This window comes from Trichomonascus vanleenenianus (assembly GCF_965637985.1).
Source record: "Trichomonascus vanleenenianus strain CLIB 3782 genome assembly, contig: TRVA0_002S, whole genome shotgun sequence".
Lineage (NCBI taxonomy): Eukaryota > Fungi > Ascomycota > Dipodascomycetes > Dipodascales > Trichomonascaceae > Blastobotrys > Blastobotrys vanleenenianus.
The window spans coordinates 399,620-416,545 of record NW_027481885.1 but is presented as its reverse complement, the minus strand read 5'-3'; the positions used below and the strand labels follow the sequence as shown (position 1 = coordinate 416,545).

Genomic DNA, 16,926 nt, shown 5'->3' with positions numbered 1-16,926 from the left:
GAGCGCGGGGCATTCTTCCACAACCCCACGTAACATCACCCCACGGAAAGCCATTGAAAAGGGCCACGAATCTGCTATTTTTCTCGTCAATTGAAGATCCACACCATGTCTGTTGAATTTGCTCCATATTCCGCTGCTATCACATCGCTCAAGTCTCCTTCCGGCAAGGAGCTGGCGCTCAAGTTCCACAACTTGGATAACTATAAGCAGCCGCTCAACCCATGCTTCGGTGCGTCGGTGGGCCGAGTCGCCAACCGTATCTGGGGCGCTATCACCGTCAATGGCCAGAAGTACGAGCTGGATGTCAACCAGCAGCCAAACATCACCCTGCACGGTGGCCCAGGCGGCTGGCACAAGCAGACCTGGCAGGGTCCGTTCGAGACGACCCGGGCCGATGGCAAGAAGTCCACTGTCTTCACCATCCTCTCTCCTCACCTTGACAATGGCTTCCCAGGTGAGGTTCTGGCCAAGGCAATCTACACTCCGTACACTACTGAGGACGGAAAGTTTGTTCTCGAGCTGGAATACGAGGCTGAGATCACCGAGAACTCTCCAGTCGATGAGACCGTCATCGCCATGACCAACCACTGCTACTTCAACCCATCGGACAAGCCAGGTCTCGAGGGTGTTAAGTTCAAGTCTTTCTCCAACCAGTGGATCGAGAAGGATGCCAATGGCGTTCCAACTGGTGAGCTAAAGCCATTCCCGGCCATCCCAGAGGACCTCTCTTGGATCACCTTCACCAAGGATGAGCCGAAGATTGATGACTGTTTCGCCATTCAGGACCTCTCCGACTTCAAGGGCATGGATACCCGATCTCACACTCTCCGAGACTGCGCCCACATGTACGACCCAGAGTCCAAGCAGCATCTGGTCATCTCCTCCACCGAGCCCGTGTACCAGATTTACACCGGAGACATGATGAAGGTGCCACAGTATGAGGGCGAGCCAGCGGGCTTCCCATCCCGATCCGGCATTGCTATCGAGCCAGCCCGACCAACTAATGCTCCACTCGTCGACAAGTGGCGACCATGGGTCTCCCTTAAGAAGGGCGACGTCTACGGTTCTAAGACCGTCTTCACTACCTACGTCGAGTAACTTGTTATGTAAATACCTCCTCCATGAACCTCCTTTTTCTACTCCCCTTAGTACTGTACTCAATTATCATACTACTCGGGCTACGATGGGGGGACCAGTCCCCCCAAACCCCCCTGGGGTACCGCTTCGCGGAGAGTTCTAGAGACCAAATTGACCCCCGCGAAGCGGAACTACGGGGGTTTGGGGGCTGGCCCCCAAGTAAGTTGGAACCCAGCTGGTACATATGGGGGGACCAGTCCCCCCAAACCCCCCTGTAGCTCCGCTTCGCGGAGGAATTGGTTAACACCGCGTAGCGGTGCCCCAGGGGGGTCTAGTCCCCCCAGTTCTAGTCACTACTAGGTCATTGGATCTCAGTGATAAGGTAATAGGTTGAAGGTGCTATGTTTGGTGAATTAGTTAGCGAAGCGCGTTTTGCGCGCGCCGAGACGCGTCGCGAAATTTGCGCCCAAAGCGGAAATGAAAGTGGTTTGACGCGACCCTACAACCCACGCGTGTTGGAGCTATGGCTTCCGTGTACGAAGATAGCGACACATGGGCAATGCGCAACACGAGCATAAGTTTACAGGAGCTGGGGACGGTGTCTCCGGTTGCCGCCAGGGCCGTAGATTGGATCATCAGCCCAGACTTCTCCAAGGTCGACCAGCTTCCGACACGGTATAGAGTCGTTTTGGCGCCCCCAGACGCGCCAGAAGAGCATGATGCCCCTCCAGCCTGGCTGATAGACTCAGATACTCCCATGGGAGTGCTGGAATCAAAGTATTTTGAGAGTTTATATGCGTCCAAGCACACATCTTTGGCCTATTTCGCCAAGAGCACGCTGGCTAAGCTCCGCGCGCTGTGTAAGGATCGCTGTGCATCAAAGAAGGACTATGTTCAGCAGCTTTGTGAGGTTCTGAGGGGAGCGATTTATAAAGATATGTATCTGCTCGACGCCAAGTACGACTTTGAAGCAATGCAAGGATTCATTGAAAATCGCAGGGGGTTCCCGGGAGCAGTCACTAGTGAACTGGAGAAGTGGTACCTTGGACAATGGAAGAAGGCTTCACGAGTGGACGCAATAGCAGACGAACTGGAAGAACTGAAACTGCGCGAAATTCAATTACAGGTGATTCTCCTATTGGAACTGATATCAATTGAGCAGTTGGTTAACCGGGATAAGCCTCAAACCCCACCGCCCAAGCGGCCAGTTATCTCTCTAGTCCGACAAAAGCGAAAGCCCCTTAGTGAGAACCAGGAGAGTCAAGATCCGCAACCCGCTAAAGATATATCCCCAAACACAATGGTGGACCTTATGTTTGACAGGCTGTGCATCTGGCAGGTTCTGGATGAACCGGTGAAGAACGCCGACCCTATTCGCGAGTTCTGCATGCAGGTTCTTGTACCATATTTTGGCAATAAGCTTCCGGCGCGAATAACTGAAATGACGAAGCGGGCCAGCGGGTCGAGAGCACGGTTGCCAAAGTCTTCGAGCCACGAGAGCGCAGCAAAGAGGAAGACACCAATTGCGGCTAAGAACATAGCTAGCGAAGATACTACTCCGCAGAAGGCCGCGAGGCAAATGTCGCGAGGTGGCCTCTTGGTGTCGGCTAAAACCCAGCAGCGAAGACAGGTGGAGATGACGAGTAGCATAAAACGTAACCAGCCTACTGCCGAAGACCTGGCTGCGGCAATTAGATCGGTCGCCAAACCGAACCGTGATTCGGCTGTCCAGGAATATGACGACTCGCGCAAGCTGCTCTCGTTTGTCGGAGCCCGTAAGAGAAACACGTCCGGGGTGCGCAAGTACGCTACAACCTCAATTGCGAAGCCGCTGAAACGACAGCCTGTGGTGCAGGTCCACGGCGGTGTGGCTATGACTCCGTGCAAGAAGCGTATCCAGTCTGACTCGGTGACCCCGTCCAAAAAGCATAGAGTGGACGAGTCGCCCGTGGTAATATCCACTCCTACCCAGGAGCGAGTAGTTATTTCGTCATCCCCGGTTAAGGTCTCCTTCCATGATAGATTAAGGAGGCTGGGCAGTCACCACGACGACACAGACGATGACAACGACGATTATGATTGATGATTAGAGTAATGATATAATGATTCATGACCCAGTCTTTAGTATTACTAGCCAACCTATTCGTATTAACCAGAGCAATACTGGGCTAGTAGCCTAAATATTGGTTAACCTAAGACCCGAGCATTATCTGATAGTGGTATCCCAAATGTTTGGTTAGCCAAAGTTTCGGTCTTCAGGAGGACGGTAGGGCAGTTCCAGAATCTGGAATATCTTCTTCTCGTCCTCACTCTCGATTAAATCGGCCATGGTCGGAATCCACGTAGGCTCTTCCTCACTCGGCCTGCGGAACAGGCCCTTCTCACTAAGGCGCATGCCCTTGACCTTTCGCGCATACAGGCGCATTATCCTATTTAACATACCACTTCCCGTGTAATGCAGGTAGGCGGCTCCACGCTCGTTCCAAGGAATGAGGAAGAAGTCAATTCGCCTCCACAAGTCTGACTCCTCTTTGATCTCACTAGCGCCATACCATTTCTGGTCCATGGACAAAAAGCTCGCCTCCGTGAGGCGCGCTTTAATGAACCCTTGCAGCTGTAATTTTTCAATGAGTCGGTTGCGAATGGCACAAAGGACGTCTGAATCGTTTTCTCCTTCTTTGATAATGGCAATGTCAATGTCTCCGCAGCTATTCGTTTTGCGCCGATATGAGCCCATGATAACCATTTGAGCCTCCGGGTCAATTTCTGCAAGAGCATTCTTCACGACTAGGCCATGCTTAGTGACAATGTCCCGCGGAATACGCTTGTTAAAGTCCTCGTATCGCAAAATCCCAATCTTTTGAGAACTCGAAAGGAATTTCGTCTCTTTATCAGCCGCCAAAACGTCGTTAAGCGTCTTAAAGTTCCGTTCTTTGACCCATTTCCTAGCAGTAGCAGGACCCACTCCGTGGATACCCATAAACATCTCCATAATATCAATCCCGCCTGCTGTACGCATGAGATCCCATCTTCGAAGGTGCCCAGTCTCAGCAATCTCAACAACACGCTCAGCCAGTCCTTTGGTAATTTTCGCTTTTTCGGCAGCTTCACGCGTAGTAATGGGTTTGTTGTAAAGCTTAATAGCAGCAATTGCCCTCTTGTACGCATTGCTGCGGTGAATGTCACCGCATATCGAATATTGATGTTCCATCGCGGTGAAAATGGCCAGAATTTTCTTATTGGGCAGTCCTTTGCCTTCACCCGAGGAAAAGTCGTAGATCGTATCCTCCACCATTTCACTTGTCAATTTCTTGTCTCCACCAACTTTATCCTCCTCTGCCAGCAAGTTCACGGTATAATCTGCCATCGACGTGACTTGAAATAGCGCTTGGAACCTGTCCATCGGCTGATTTTGTGATTCCTGGCTCTTTGGCTCTGGCTGACTCTCAGCTTCAGCTTCAACCAACTTGGCTATATCTTCCGCGGCAGACTGTCGTGGAACTGTAAAATCTGCTGTGTTGAGCAGCCTCCTATCTTCAATCGAGCCTATAACCCAGTCCTCCTTAACGACGGCAATGTCATCTAATTTTTTGTTCGCGTACTCAACGACTCCCTCAAAGGTCCAATCCTTTCGGGTCACGATAATATGAGTCACTCTATCGCACATTTCAGTCGAGATCTCTGCTCCCTTAGAGCGCCAGGCTTCTATTTTCCTCCGGATCACCTTGCTCTTGTGGTCTCCAGGTGCAAGGAAGAATACGAGGCTAGCTAAGATCTTATCGGTCCTTGCCTTCTTCGCAGGCGGAGGCGAAGCTTTGAGCGAAAGGGGCGCTTCTCCAGCATCAGTGAAGGACAGCAGGTGGTCCTGGGAGGCGTAGAACTCCTCGAAGCTCTCCTGGCTATGCCCGTGCTTCATATATAGTGGATGTCGTGAGGCTCGGAGACCAATACATATGTCTCCTCCGATCCCGTACCTAATTAAACGTCGAACCCACCAGAGATTACTGGTCCATTAAATAAACTTTTACGTTAAATAAACTTCTTACTGACTCAATTATTGATAGCGGGGTGTGGTATGAAAGTAGGTTTAGCGTGGAAAAGTTGAGTATGAAACTATCTGGCTTAAGATGTTATCCCTCATCGCTACTGATAAGATGCTATAAACGGAATACATGAAAGACATGCTGGTAGATGGAATACATCTATAGAATACATTCTGGTAGAGGAATTACGTACTTGCAGATGAAATGTATATTCTTAGATGAAATATGGATGAATAATAGATGGGACAAATAAATGGAACGAGGGCATAGATAAGACAAATGGAGAGAATAATTAAAATAGATTAGATGGATAGATGGACATTACCTCCAGTGGAGGTAAAGATGGACAGATGGATAGATGGAAAGAAGATAGAATACAGTAGCACGCACCCCCAAAAAGAGATACATGATCAATTAAGAAATAAATATTAAAGCTCACCATGGAGGATGCCACGGGCAATATCCTTGCCGTCTTCAACGCGGCTCAGCTTGATGCTCAGCTCCTCGCCAATCTTCGCCTTGAGCTTGTCCTCGTCAATCTCCGCCACAAGACCCTTCTCCGGCAACTTGAGCGTCCGCAGAGCGTTGACGACTGCATTAGAAATCATCTCCCTGTCCTCTTCGCGCTCAATTCGCGGCAAAACCCCTTCGTACCAGCTTTTAATGTTGCCCATAATGACAACCCGCACGATCTCTGCCCCCAACGCCTGGATGCCAACCACAGCACCGTATAGCGCGCCCACGGGCCGCGTCGTGTCCATAAACCCTTTAAGAAGCGTACGCGTGACCCGTGGCTTCAACGTGTGGTAAGTATCGCCGAACCGCTCGCATATGTTATTCAGCAGAGAAGCCGCCGAGTCCCGCAACCGATAAGACTCCTGGGTCACAGGCTTTGGCCCAACCCGCTTGGCAAGCAACACTGTCAGAACCGACGGCATGATGTGGTGGATATACGGCTCAATGAAGATGGTCGGGTTGGTAAGAAGAGCGTCTACCACCAGCAGCATCGTGTCTAATATAGCCGTGTTGCTCTTCAGATTCTCAGAGACCTTCTCCTGCACGAATTGTACGAAATATGGGACCAATTGATGCAGTCCCGGGTCATTACGCAGACTACTAAGCGCAGAGTTCTTCATAGATGCGCTACTCTCCTCGTTTTCGTCAGCCACCAGCGCTGCCACCATGCGGTCAAAGTACAACTGAAGCTCTTTGGAAATAACGTGCTTGACCAGCGGCTTAACATCCATGTCCTGAGATACGGCTGTAATCGAGCTGCCTCCCATGGCTCCCCGAAGCTGGGGCAGAATTGCTTTGACCTCTGACTCCTGCGGGTTCTGTGGGATAGCCGGTTGGACGCCCTCAATTGCCAGCCAGTGAGCCGTAAACGATACAGCCCGCGGGACTTTAGGCAGTGGCTGGTTAATGATCTTTTCAAAATCAACGTCTTCGTCTTCGTCAATGTAGTACAGCGTCTGGCCGGGGCCGACCAGCGCTTCGCGGTAGCTCAGTGGCGCGCTGGACTCGTAGCCGTACAGCGGCTCGACATTAAGCACGCGCAGCGCCTGCGAGATATCGTTGGTTGTCAGCGTTGTCCGCTTGCTGTGTCTCATAAACTTGAGGGCCTGTTCGACGATCTCGTGAATGCGATACTCGATGTCCATCGCCAGGCTTTTAGCGACCTCATCCGGCAGGTTCGCAATCCCCAGCACTTCTGCCACATCTTTAACCGTGTCGGAAGGCGACCACAGTGTGTGCGAGTATTTAATCGTGTTCGACATGCCTCAAAACCCCCTTTTCGAACGCGCCTTTTGCTCCTCTAACGCGCTTTTGCTCCTCGAGCCTCCCTGCCTGTGTCGTTTTTCATTTTTTGGTGATGTCTGCCCTGCGCGCGCGTCGCCAATGCTCCCAACCGGTTGGGAGGAATCGGATTTCCGGCGCCACCCTTCGCCACTTTCCGCCACACGCGCCGCATGCGCCACCTTCGTACCACTCCTTCCCTTATCCTTCCTTTATCTTCCTAACCTTTACCATTGCTGGTATTCTTATGTAGGCATTTAGATAGAAGCAGGGGACCAATCCCTAAGATGCTCGCAATTCGATGAAGCTCGGGATCAATTAATTCGTAGTCCTAGCCAAAAGAATTGGTCGTTAAAAGGTTATTCATTGCATAGTGGCGCCTGGGCTTAGCGTCGTACAGCGCTTTGGGGGGAGACGGGAGGGGCCGGACCGGGTGCGGCGTTCCGACACGGAGGGCCGATTGGTCGGGAAAGTTTTTCGCGCGGCGCTAGAAATCATCAGGTTTTCGTCATCCCCGATAGACAGCATCATCATCACATCATAGATACTGCAAGATGGCGATGCGACTGGTAGGCGGCAAGGCCGCTCTGACAAAGTCGCTGTCGTGGGCGGTCCAGAAGCCCACGTACTCTGCAATCCGAATCCCAAATAACAATAACCCTGTGCAAAGCGCCCAGAACGCCCAGGTGCGACGGCTGTCGACTGCGTCGCCCGTGGCCCAGCAGGCCCAGAACGGCTCCTCTGCGGCTCATTCCTCCTCCTCGGTATACGCACTGGATAAGGAGTTCCACTCGAAGCGTAAGGCCTACAAGCGCGAAGTTGAGGACTTCCGCGAGCTTCTGACGCTGACGAACCAGCAGACGAAGCAGGGCGCAGATTGCCTGGTGGACATCAATGCGGCAATGGCCATTTACAACAAGCTGCGGGAGATTGGCCCATTCACTCCGGCTGACATTGCTGCCCTCATTCAGGGAATCCACTCGACGTCGCGGACTAACCTCAAGTCCAATGCGCGGATCATCTCTGACGTGCGGCGACGGCGTATGGCTGAGGAGAGCGCTGTCCTCCTCAACTACTTGGAACTCATTGCCAATGATATCATGGCTGGGCGCAGCAAGACCAACATGTTTGGCCTCATGCAGCTGTTTACGTGTTACCTAACGATGCGGAACCCCAAGCGCGGGTACGAGCTGTGGAACTCGTTTGTAAATGATCCCGCGACTTCAAGCGAGGCGCGAACCCTGGCGCAGTCCCCCAAGGTGGCTGGAGCTGCCGTAGACCTCATGGTTGCCGATGGGCGGCCAATTGAGGAGATTGAGCAGGTGTACAAGCTTTGCCGGGCCAATGGCACCAATGTGAACCTCGAGCATGCCCTGGCGCGAGCGTACATCTACTACGACCAGGTCGGTGATGCTCTCAAGCTGTTCAGCTCGCTGGTCCAGCTTTACCCGAACGAGGACTACTACCTGACGCGGGTCCACGAGACTTTCATTGGCGACTGCTCGGACGTAAAGATCGCCAAGGCCTTCTTCTACGAGGCAATTGAGAAGAAGACTCCGTACTCGGTGTCGTGCCACCCTTCTGCGATCCACCGGCTCATGGAGCGGCTATGGACCGAGACACAGGACGTGAACGAGCTGTTTGAAGTTTGGAAGGCGTACATTTCGTCGCTCAAGCTGGGCGCCCGGGAGCGGACCTTTAACATTCTCACCTACAGCCTGCTGACGCGGTTCTTTGAGGCCAACCCGTCGATGACGCCGGAGGCTTATGCATACCTCAAAAAGATCATTTCGACCTACAGCAACATGCGGTTCACTATGACTCCGCTGTTCCTCAACACGCTGCTGACGCGGGCCGCCGAGTGGTGCAACGCGGACGTGACGCTGGGCATTGTCGACACGTTTGACCTTTACAACATCCCCAAGCCGTTCGACACGTACAGGGTCATCCTCAACTCTTTGGCGCGGATCGAGGTCGACGAGGCTTACATCGTCAAGATGTGGGAGAGCCGTATGGCGCTCTCGGCGCCGCTGGACATTTACGACTACGGCGCTTTGGCCAAGGCGTGCTCCAAGCCATCCCGTCACGAGCTGTTCAAGTCCCTCTACGAAGCTAACCCCTTCGATGCCAGCAACCTTAATAATCTGCTCCAGTTCCTGGGCAGGAAGTACGGCGAGAGTGCTTACGCCGTCGACATTGTCAAGTCTGTTCATGCCTAACCTGTAAATAGCATACCTTATTTTTTATTTGTTACGTACTACTTATTATTATAGATCTAATGGAACTCTACCGGTATTCTCAATTGCGCACGTCTAGATGGGCACCTTGATCCAGCAGTATACGTGTTTCGTCAATTGAGATAAGTACGTTTTTGAATTTACAGATGTTAGATACAAATGTAGTCAAGAATAGTTATCAAACAACTGTAGTAACCTCATTTAGGTACAGCAGTCCACTGGAAAGTATTGTATTGTAAGTTGCTATATACCCGCAATTCTCAATTGGAAATCACAATTGATAATCCCATGGAAAACAATTGACAATAGAAGAATACTCCATTGGCCTTCGTTTAGGCGTACAGTAGACTCAGCTATTAGAACGGCACAGCGTAACCAGTTAGGGTATTCTTGTCAAATTGAATGCTAGTACATAACCCAGAATATTACTTCTCTATCTATATAACACACTCTCACTGAAATAATACTTCATAATAATACAATAGCTCCGTAGTAACGGTATGAAATGCCGATATTGGGGAAGATTGTCGGAAGGTCTGAGATGAACAGCCGCACATGCACAGCCGTTATACAACTCATATCGATTAGAAGACCAAACGGAAGCTTCTCTTGGCAGTAGCCACCATCTACATATTTATTCCGAATGGGAAACTGCTTCAGTAAGTCGGACTCTCGGCAGGAAAAACATGAGCGCTCCTCACAGAGTGCGACCTACGAAAAGAACACGAGCCAACGGAAGGCTGCAGGCAGAGTACTGAGCGACAACTCCCCGCGCCCTGAAAACGCCAGGGAGGCAGCTGCCCAGGCTGCGCTATCGAGAAACGCTACTTCGCAAACCAAAGGGGGCAAGATGGCCTCACAGTTGAATAAAGAACGGGGAAAGACCCGCCAGACCCACCTAAAGGAAGCTTCGGAACAGAACCTTGCACAACGTTCCGAACCTCTAGTCTACGATTAACGAACCATCACTAACTAAGCTGCCGGTACATGTCATTATTAAATAAACTATTCTACACATATTTGTGAGCTATACAACACTGTATCTGGTTGAAGGAGCGCGGCTATCCGCAGTGTGCTGAAGCTCGATACCCTCTTGTAGCCGCTGAACAAGAGCACTATACGCCCCAGACACAGCCCATTCACTTTCGCCCTCAATAAGAATATACAGCTTTGGTTCATCATTCTCTCCGGGGGTCTTTCCATCCGGATAGTAACGGCCCTTGGTCGTGATGGAGGTGGAGAATTCCTCAATGACCTTAGCAATCTCAGCTCGGTTAGTAGCCTTCCAACGCGCCTTTTGCGGGAAGTCGTTTATCTGCAGAGTAGCATGGAAGTAGCCGCTATCTGGACCGTGGTTATCTGGAGCAGCCCCATACTGGATACGGGTAGATGATGATTCACGTCCTTGGCGGATAGTGGCAGTAGCTGAAATTCCGTACTTGGCAAAGCTATCCAAAGCAGCAGCAACGGTAGTCGACTTCGTCTTTGGCTCGTCACCTCCAGCAGCTCCGGTAGCGCGCCTTTCACCGTTCTCATCGTAGCCTTCTCGCTCCTTGGCCCTCGCCAGCTCTCGTGCCTCGTCAAGCTTCTCAAGACCCTTACCCTTGAACCCGGACTTTGATGAAATACGCGCCTTACCGGCTTTAACCTTCTCCATAAACGAGTCCGCCATTTTCTGCACCTCCGGGGGGACTTCACATTTGGATAACTTGAGTACCTTAGCAATATCCGCAGCGCTCCGCTCCTCCTCGGGCGTAATGAAGGTCACCGCAGTGCCAGTGTTGCCTGCCCGACCCGTCCTGCCCACTCGATGCACGTAGTCCTCCATATGGTTTGGAGCATTATAGTTAATAACAAGCTTGAGGTCCTTGACATCTAGACCCCGAGCAGCCACCGAAGTGGCAATAAGAAGCGGTACATAGCCTTTCTTGAAATCAGATATAGCCGCGTCTCGGTCAACCTGGTCTTTGCCTCCGTGGATAGGAATACCACGGTACCCTCGGTCGAGCAACCCGCGCCACAAGTCATCGGCCTCTTCCTGACGGTCTACAAATATCAGTGCCCGGGCGCCCTCATTTTCGTGGAAAAACTGACCCAGGAGCTCCAAGACCCGCTTAAACTTCGTCTGGGCCTCTCGAACCTCGACAATTTGAGTAATCTCTGGCCCAACCATCGATCGCGCTCCGACAATGATCTCAACTGGCTTGTTGAGGATTTTCTTGGCAAGAGCCTCCATCTGGCGCGGAAACGTCGCTGAGAAAAGCACAGTCTGGCGGTCCGGACGCACATTGCGTACTATCTTCATGACTTGTGGCTCGAATCCCATATCGAACATGCGGTCCGCTTCATCGAGGACAAGATAGGTTACGCGCCTCAAATTGGTCACCCTCCCTGAGTTGGCAGTCAGCAGATCGATCATCCGCCCTGGTGTGCACACGACAATCTCCGTCCCACGCTTCATATCGGCTATCTGGTCTTTTAATGGCGCACCGCCATAAGCACACACAGCTCGCAACCCCAGAGGCTTAAGGAAGTGCTCGCACTCGCGGTGGATCTGGTTCGCCAACTCTCGCGTCGGGGTCATTATCAACGCAATTGGGCCCTCGCCTTTGCGCAGCGGTGGCTGGTCCTTAATGTGTCTAAATAGCGGTAGCAGGAACGCCATAGTCTTACCGCTGCCCGTCTTAGCCACACCAATTACATCTCGCCCAGCCATGACCGCAGGAATGGCCTGAGATTGAATAGCACTCGGCTTCTCGTACCCCAGTTTCTCAATAACTTGCATTGATTGGGCCGGGATACCAAACTGGCTCCATTTAACCGCTGGTTTGGGCACGTTCACGCCTCGAACCTTGATCCCGTCCAGCTCGAGCCTCAGCATCTCGACTTCTTCGGGAGTCATTGTTGCCAGCTCCTGGGGCTCTACGTAGAAATTCTTTCGGAATGGCTCATAGTCGACACGGGAATGGTCCACAATGGCGATATCTTTCTTCTTTTTCTTATCGAGTTTCGCCATCAATTCCTCCGCGTCATTCTCCAGCCCGTTCTTGCCCGATTCACCCGGTGCCGCGTCTTCAATTTCATCCCTTTCTTCCATGACCAACTCGGGCAATGGGCGATTTTCATCTTCATTCGTCTGTCCATTGCCAATTCCAGCCATAAACGCATCCAACGGGTCCTCTTCATCTTTCTTTCCATCCTGTGTGGACTCCATTTTACTGACTGTTCCACTTTGTGACTCCTTTCTACTAGTTCTTTCCATCAGCCTCCTCTTGGGCGCTTGCTCAGCTTTGTCATCCTCCTCTCCAAACATAGAACCAAGCCGCTTGATCGGCTTCTTAATCATCCGCCTGCCATTAGGCAACCCATCGGGCTTCGGGGCAGAAGAAGAGCTATATGGCTTGCTGTCAGTACTGCTTGCTTCAACTGGTGTAGCGCTACTTTCCTTATCGAGGCTCTCGGGAGTACTCTCCTGCACCTTCAGCGCGGCTTCCTGCTTCTTCCGCTTCCACTCCTCCATCCGCTGCTGTCGCTGGCGGCGTTTCTCCTCGACGCTAATCGTCGAGTCACGTGCCCTGTCTTCAGCCTTGGCGGGTTCGGAGGGCGCTTCGTTAGTACGTTCTGGGTGGCTCGCGCTCTTCTCTTCGGGGTTGTTCCTGGATGCCCTGTGCTCTTGGCTCAGTTCTCGGCTGTTGGAGCCCCTTCGTTCGTCCTCTCGCCTGGCATAGCGTCGGTCGTTATGCGACCCATAGTGATCTCTGTCATGGCGCCTCTCACGGCTGTCAGATCTCCTTCTCTCAGCACTATCAGATCTCTGGCTCTCACCATATCTACTACTGCGACTGTAGTACCGCGAATCATCCTCGTATCGCGGCATCGTTTATTTGCCTTGGTTTGTGTGTACCGATACCGAGGACGGTGGGATCAACACCTCCCAATATGCGGCGACTTGGCTATGCCTGCAGTGAGAATACCAAGAAGACTGTACCAGTAGATGGCTGTACTGGTAGGTAATACCAAAGAAACTGTTCTCGAGCCTCTTGATAATTCTAATATATGGGAAGTATTTCTTGACCGGAGTTTGTACAGTGGTTGCGGTGCACATGGGCTGAGTCACAGCCGCACAAGCCGCACAAGCCGGATTGATCACAAATGTACAATTGATGTTGGCTATGTCCAAAATTTCGTGATTCCCGTCTGTTTTTCATACATTTTCACTGCGCAATTGCTCTTTCTAAAGGTCACGGCCCTGGTCGCCTAATTGAATGCCCATTGACCCTTTACGTTTGAGCAAGGCCCTAAACTTTCACAATATGGGATAAGTAAATCTACAGATATTATTCATTGTATAGGTTCCTATAATCACAGACAAATTGATAAGTAAATGGAAAAAGATCAATTGAATAGAGGGCTACTACGTTTCATGTAGATAAGCTAACGTGGAGTTGTCATTAGGCCAAGCTCGTAATTGAACATTAGCTATGGAATGAGTTGGAATTATCTATCACTCCATTTACCATTGGTGATACAGAAGTCAATGACCCAGTCGTTGACCGGTAGTTCCTTCTGGTGCTAGGTAAAAGGAATGCACACTTGATATGCCAATTCGCCTCATAAACCTAATCGTGTTTTGATATATAGTCTCGCCTTTCGCATAACCTTTTGTTATCATAACATCCACCATTACAATCCACATAACAATCCTCCATTACAATCCACATAACAATCCAAATAACAATCCACCATTACAATCCACCATTACAATCCACCATTACAATCCACCATTACAATCCACCATTACAATCCACCATTACAATCCACATAACAATCTGCCATAACAATCCTCCATAACAATCCACCCTTATGAGCGACCCAGTCCAGAGAGCTATCCGGTTTTTTACTGCGGATATAGCGGCCCCGGGAAGCGTCCATCCGCCGAGAGTTGACATAATCGCTGCCGGCTTGCTAACCAAGCTCTCAATCGAATACAAGAAGGATATATTGACGTACCGCAGCATTATAGACCCTCGAATCGCTTATAGCGTATTAGTCCCTAGACTACGAGGAGGGAGAGAAGAACGAGTCGCTCAGGCTCGCCACGCTCAGATAATTAGACGGTTAAAAATGTTTATTAACTGGGGCTGTATAAACAGTGTTGTTTGGACCTTTCATTCTGAGCCGTCGATTTCGACGACTAATAAGGTAGTTGGTCTTTTCAATTCACTGTTTGACGGAGAAGCATGTGGAGTAGGCTCAGTTGAACTGAGGTTCAATAAAGACTCCGGTCTTTACATACTTGAGACGTTCAGACTTGCGCCTGATTCTTCAAGTGTGCGGTTGACATTCGTCTTGACTGGTCCGTTAACCCAGGGCTCTCTTCCATTGACGATCCTCTCTGTTCTCGAAACTAAAGAGGCATGGCAGCGTGCCTTAGATATCTCCATCGAAGTGGATTTGATCTCAGAGAGTGCACGTCAACCTATTGAAGCGCTTAGGCACAATATCGCGAAGGTTTGGCTGAGTGGGATGTACACCGAGGGTCTTGTCCAGTATCAACCAAATTAGCTTAATGAATTCTCTATATATTTTTAAGTGTATAAAATAATAAAGGCACATATCGCTCTCAATGTAAAAACTCTCTCTGGCGTCGCCCCGACTATGATCTGCCGCAGTACTGAAGTCGTTGCAGTTTGTCAAAGTGGCATCCCTTGCAGACAGTACCACAGATTCCGTCTTTGAGCTGATGCGGTATGTGCGTTTTGCACCTGGAACTGCGCAGGGGAATTTGACTAGTCGCTGCACCTATCTTGGAGTTTGCTACCGGTACTTAAGATTTTACCGTCACACGCTCCAAGTCACCTAACGTCAAATGTTGGTCCAAACAACACTGCCTCTTCCTTCGGGACTCACTCCTTTTCAATTCGTGAGCAGGGGGCTCTTTCAGCAATTTAATAGCATCTTCACCATGCCGGTTGGAATGCCATCAGCTGATCCTATTTTAACAGAAAAAGATCTACGCCAATTGCATTGGCCAATTAAGTTCATTGCTTTGATTACTTCTTTTAACAGCGACGCTTATTAACTGCGTCTGTACGGCGCATTATGGTTCGCCGTATGCGTAGCAATGAGCAAGTGAACCTTAAAGCTAACACCATCAGTCTTTCAAATTTGTTATAAATCCCTTAGTTCGTGGCCCGCTATCCTGTTCAACGGAACAAAATGTCTAGATACATCGATGACTTTTTCGTGCAGGACGCCAGAAATTCGGCACCTTCAGCCGCTATACTGCCAGATTCGAATGACATCGTCACATCCAAGTTGTGGACCGACGTATTAGTTACCTACGGCGAATCCGACTTGACATACGCCAGCATGAGCCGTCCCAATGTCGTGTATCGCGTACCATTAAGTACACGAAGAGAATCTGCTCGGAGAAGACTTCTTCATGCGAGAATAGTTAAGCGCTTGATTGAAAACGCTAATGGTATGGGGCTGTATCGAAAGGATTGTGTGGAGATTCCTTTCCCCGCCACCATCTAGTATGAACAATTCAGCCCTACATTTCATGATTTCGATTTTTTCCACAGAAGTACAGAGCGTGGAGCTTGATATTCCAGACCAAGGTGGGCATTTTCTGATTTTCATGATGAGGCTTGTTCTGGAAGATCTAACGGACCTTGCTCAAATGAAATTGACGCTACGTCAAGGTGATTTTTCCAGCACCGGATTCGCCTATCAAGTCCTCAAAACGTTTGATTATCAAGGCAACTGGCACAACTATGCTGAACTTCATATTGAAGTTTCAAACATTGAAGCTGCAGGGTGTAAAGAGTTGGAGAGGCTAAGTCCTTGGATTTCGTCGATAACTGTTGATCGATTAGTCGACAAGGACACGTCTGATCATCTCATTTGGCTTATCGGGCACACTAGAAAGGACTTTAAGATCTATGTCAACAAATTTGAGATACCGGGCGAAACTGCGATCCATCTCTCCAGGGGCAACCTGTCATTGACTATTGGGTCAATTTCAAGCAAATCCATGCTAATGCTGACCTGCGATGAGCAATTGACTTCTTTGACTCTGACGGAAAGTGTGGCAGAGCGTTTGGTTGGCCAACAACTAAATGTTGGTGAACTTCAAGTTAGGGGGCAGCCAAATGCCGCATCTGTGCAAAGAATTACGACTCAGTTTACAGCTTTAAGCATTGCAACTACACACAGTTGAAGCATATTTTACATTGGCAGTTGTATAATGGCACAATTACCGAGTATCAAGCTGAAATTGACATTTATTTATTTGCCCTACTTTTCCCCGTACAGTTAGTTAATTCATGAGATGAAGAGACTGCGCATAAAAAAAATACGCATACTTAGAATACTGTAGTATAGTTTGTAGATGGTTGGACTGGATGATACTAAAGAAACAGCTCTCAAACATTGTGACAATTCTGGCTGTATGGTATCAGGTAGTGAGCTTGTGCTTGCGGTGGGCTGAGTCAGAGCCGCACGAGCAGCACCGGTCATAAATATTGCTGGAATGTCCAAAACCTCAGCGTGATTTCAATTAACCTTTCAAGTTTTAAAGTTGGCGGTCATGGTTGGGTGCGCATAGAACTTGCATGTACAAAAAAGACTCAGCATTTAACAATAAGTTATCGGATACGCAATGGATAAAGATCATTTCATTATAGGGATTTCTACATGATTTCTACATGTCATATACATCGTTACTCTGGGGTCATAGTCCAGGCTTGACATCGAAGATGGCCTGT

The 16,926-nt window shown here is 50.0% G+C and overlaps 8 protein-coding genes across 8 annotated transcripts; 5 read left to right on the top strand and 3 right to left on the bottom strand.

The window, feature by feature from the left end:
- Nucleotides 1–105: 105 nt before the first annotated feature.
- On the top strand, nt 106–1,098 carry TRVA0_002S04368 (uncharacterized protein; the record flags this gene model as incomplete). Its single annotated transcript, XM_076682326.1, has 1 exon — nt 106–1,098. The coding sequence occupies one exon, from the start codon at nt 106–108 to the stop codon at nt 1,096–1,098; it is 993 nt and encodes a 330-aa protein (XP_076543572.1).
- Nucleotides 1,099–1,600: 502 nt separating this feature from the next.
- SLD3 (Sld3p) lies at nt 1,601–3,160 on the top strand (the record flags this gene model as incomplete). The annotated part of the gene is made up of 1 exon (XM_076682325.1): nt 1,601–3,160. The coding sequence occupies one exon, from the start codon at nt 1,601–1,603 to the stop codon at nt 3,158–3,160; it is 1,560 nt and encodes a 519-aa protein (XP_076543571.1).
- Nucleotides 3,161–3,313: 153 nt separating this feature from the next.
- On the bottom strand, nt 3,314–4,993 carry TRVA0_002S04324 (type-X family DNA polymerase; the record flags this gene model as incomplete). Its single annotated transcript, XM_076682324.1, has 1 exon — nt 3,314–4,993. The coding sequence occupies one exon, from the start codon at nt 4,991–4,993 to the stop codon at nt 3,314–3,316; it is 1,680 nt and encodes a 559-aa protein (XP_076543570.1).
- A 555-nt stretch (nt 4,994–5,548) lies between these two features.
- TAF6 (TATA-binding protein-associated factor TAF6) lies at nt 5,549–6,781 on the bottom strand (the record flags this gene model as incomplete). Its single annotated transcript, XM_076682323.1, has 1 exon — nt 5,549–6,781. The coding sequence occupies one exon, from the start codon at nt 6,779–6,781 to the stop codon at nt 5,549–5,551; it is 1,233 nt and encodes a 410-aa protein (XP_076543569.1).
- A 690-nt stretch (nt 6,782–7,471) lies between these two features.
- Nucleotides 7,472–9,136, top strand: TRVA0_002S04280 (uncharacterized protein; the record flags this gene model as incomplete). The annotated part of the gene is made up of 1 exon (XM_076682322.1): nt 7,472–9,136. The coding sequence occupies one exon, from the start codon at nt 7,472–7,474 to the stop codon at nt 9,134–9,136; it is 1,665 nt and encodes a 554-aa protein (XP_076543568.1).
- Nucleotides 9,137–9,797: 661 nt separating this feature from the next.
- Nucleotides 9,798–10,112, top strand: TRVA0_002S04258 (uncharacterized protein; the record flags this gene model as incomplete). Its single annotated transcript, XM_076682321.1, has 1 exon — nt 9,798–10,112. The coding sequence occupies one exon, from the start codon at nt 9,798–9,800 to the stop codon at nt 10,110–10,112; it is 315 nt and encodes a 104-aa protein (XP_076543567.1).
- A 69-nt stretch (nt 10,113–10,181) lies between these two features.
- PRP5 (pre-mRNA-processing ATP-dependent RNA helicase Prp5p) lies at nt 10,182–13,015 on the bottom strand (the record flags this gene model as incomplete). The annotated part of the gene is made up of 2 exons (XM_076682320.1): nt 10,182–12,926; nt 12,980–13,015. The coding sequence occupies 2 exons, from the start codon at nt 13,013–13,015 to the stop codon at nt 10,182–10,184; spliced, it is 2,781 nt and encodes a 926-aa protein (XP_076543566.1).
- A 2,620-nt stretch (nt 13,016–15,635) lies between these two features.
- TRVA0_002S04214 (uncharacterized protein) lies at nt 15,636–16,379 on the top strand (the record flags this gene model as incomplete). Its single annotated transcript, XM_076682319.1, has 1 exon — nt 15,636–16,379. One exon carries the CDS (start codon nt 15,636–15,638, stop codon nt 16,377–16,379), a length of 744 nt encoding a protein of 247 aa, XP_076543565.1.
- Between the last annotated feature and the right edge of the window lie 547 nt (nt 16,380–16,926).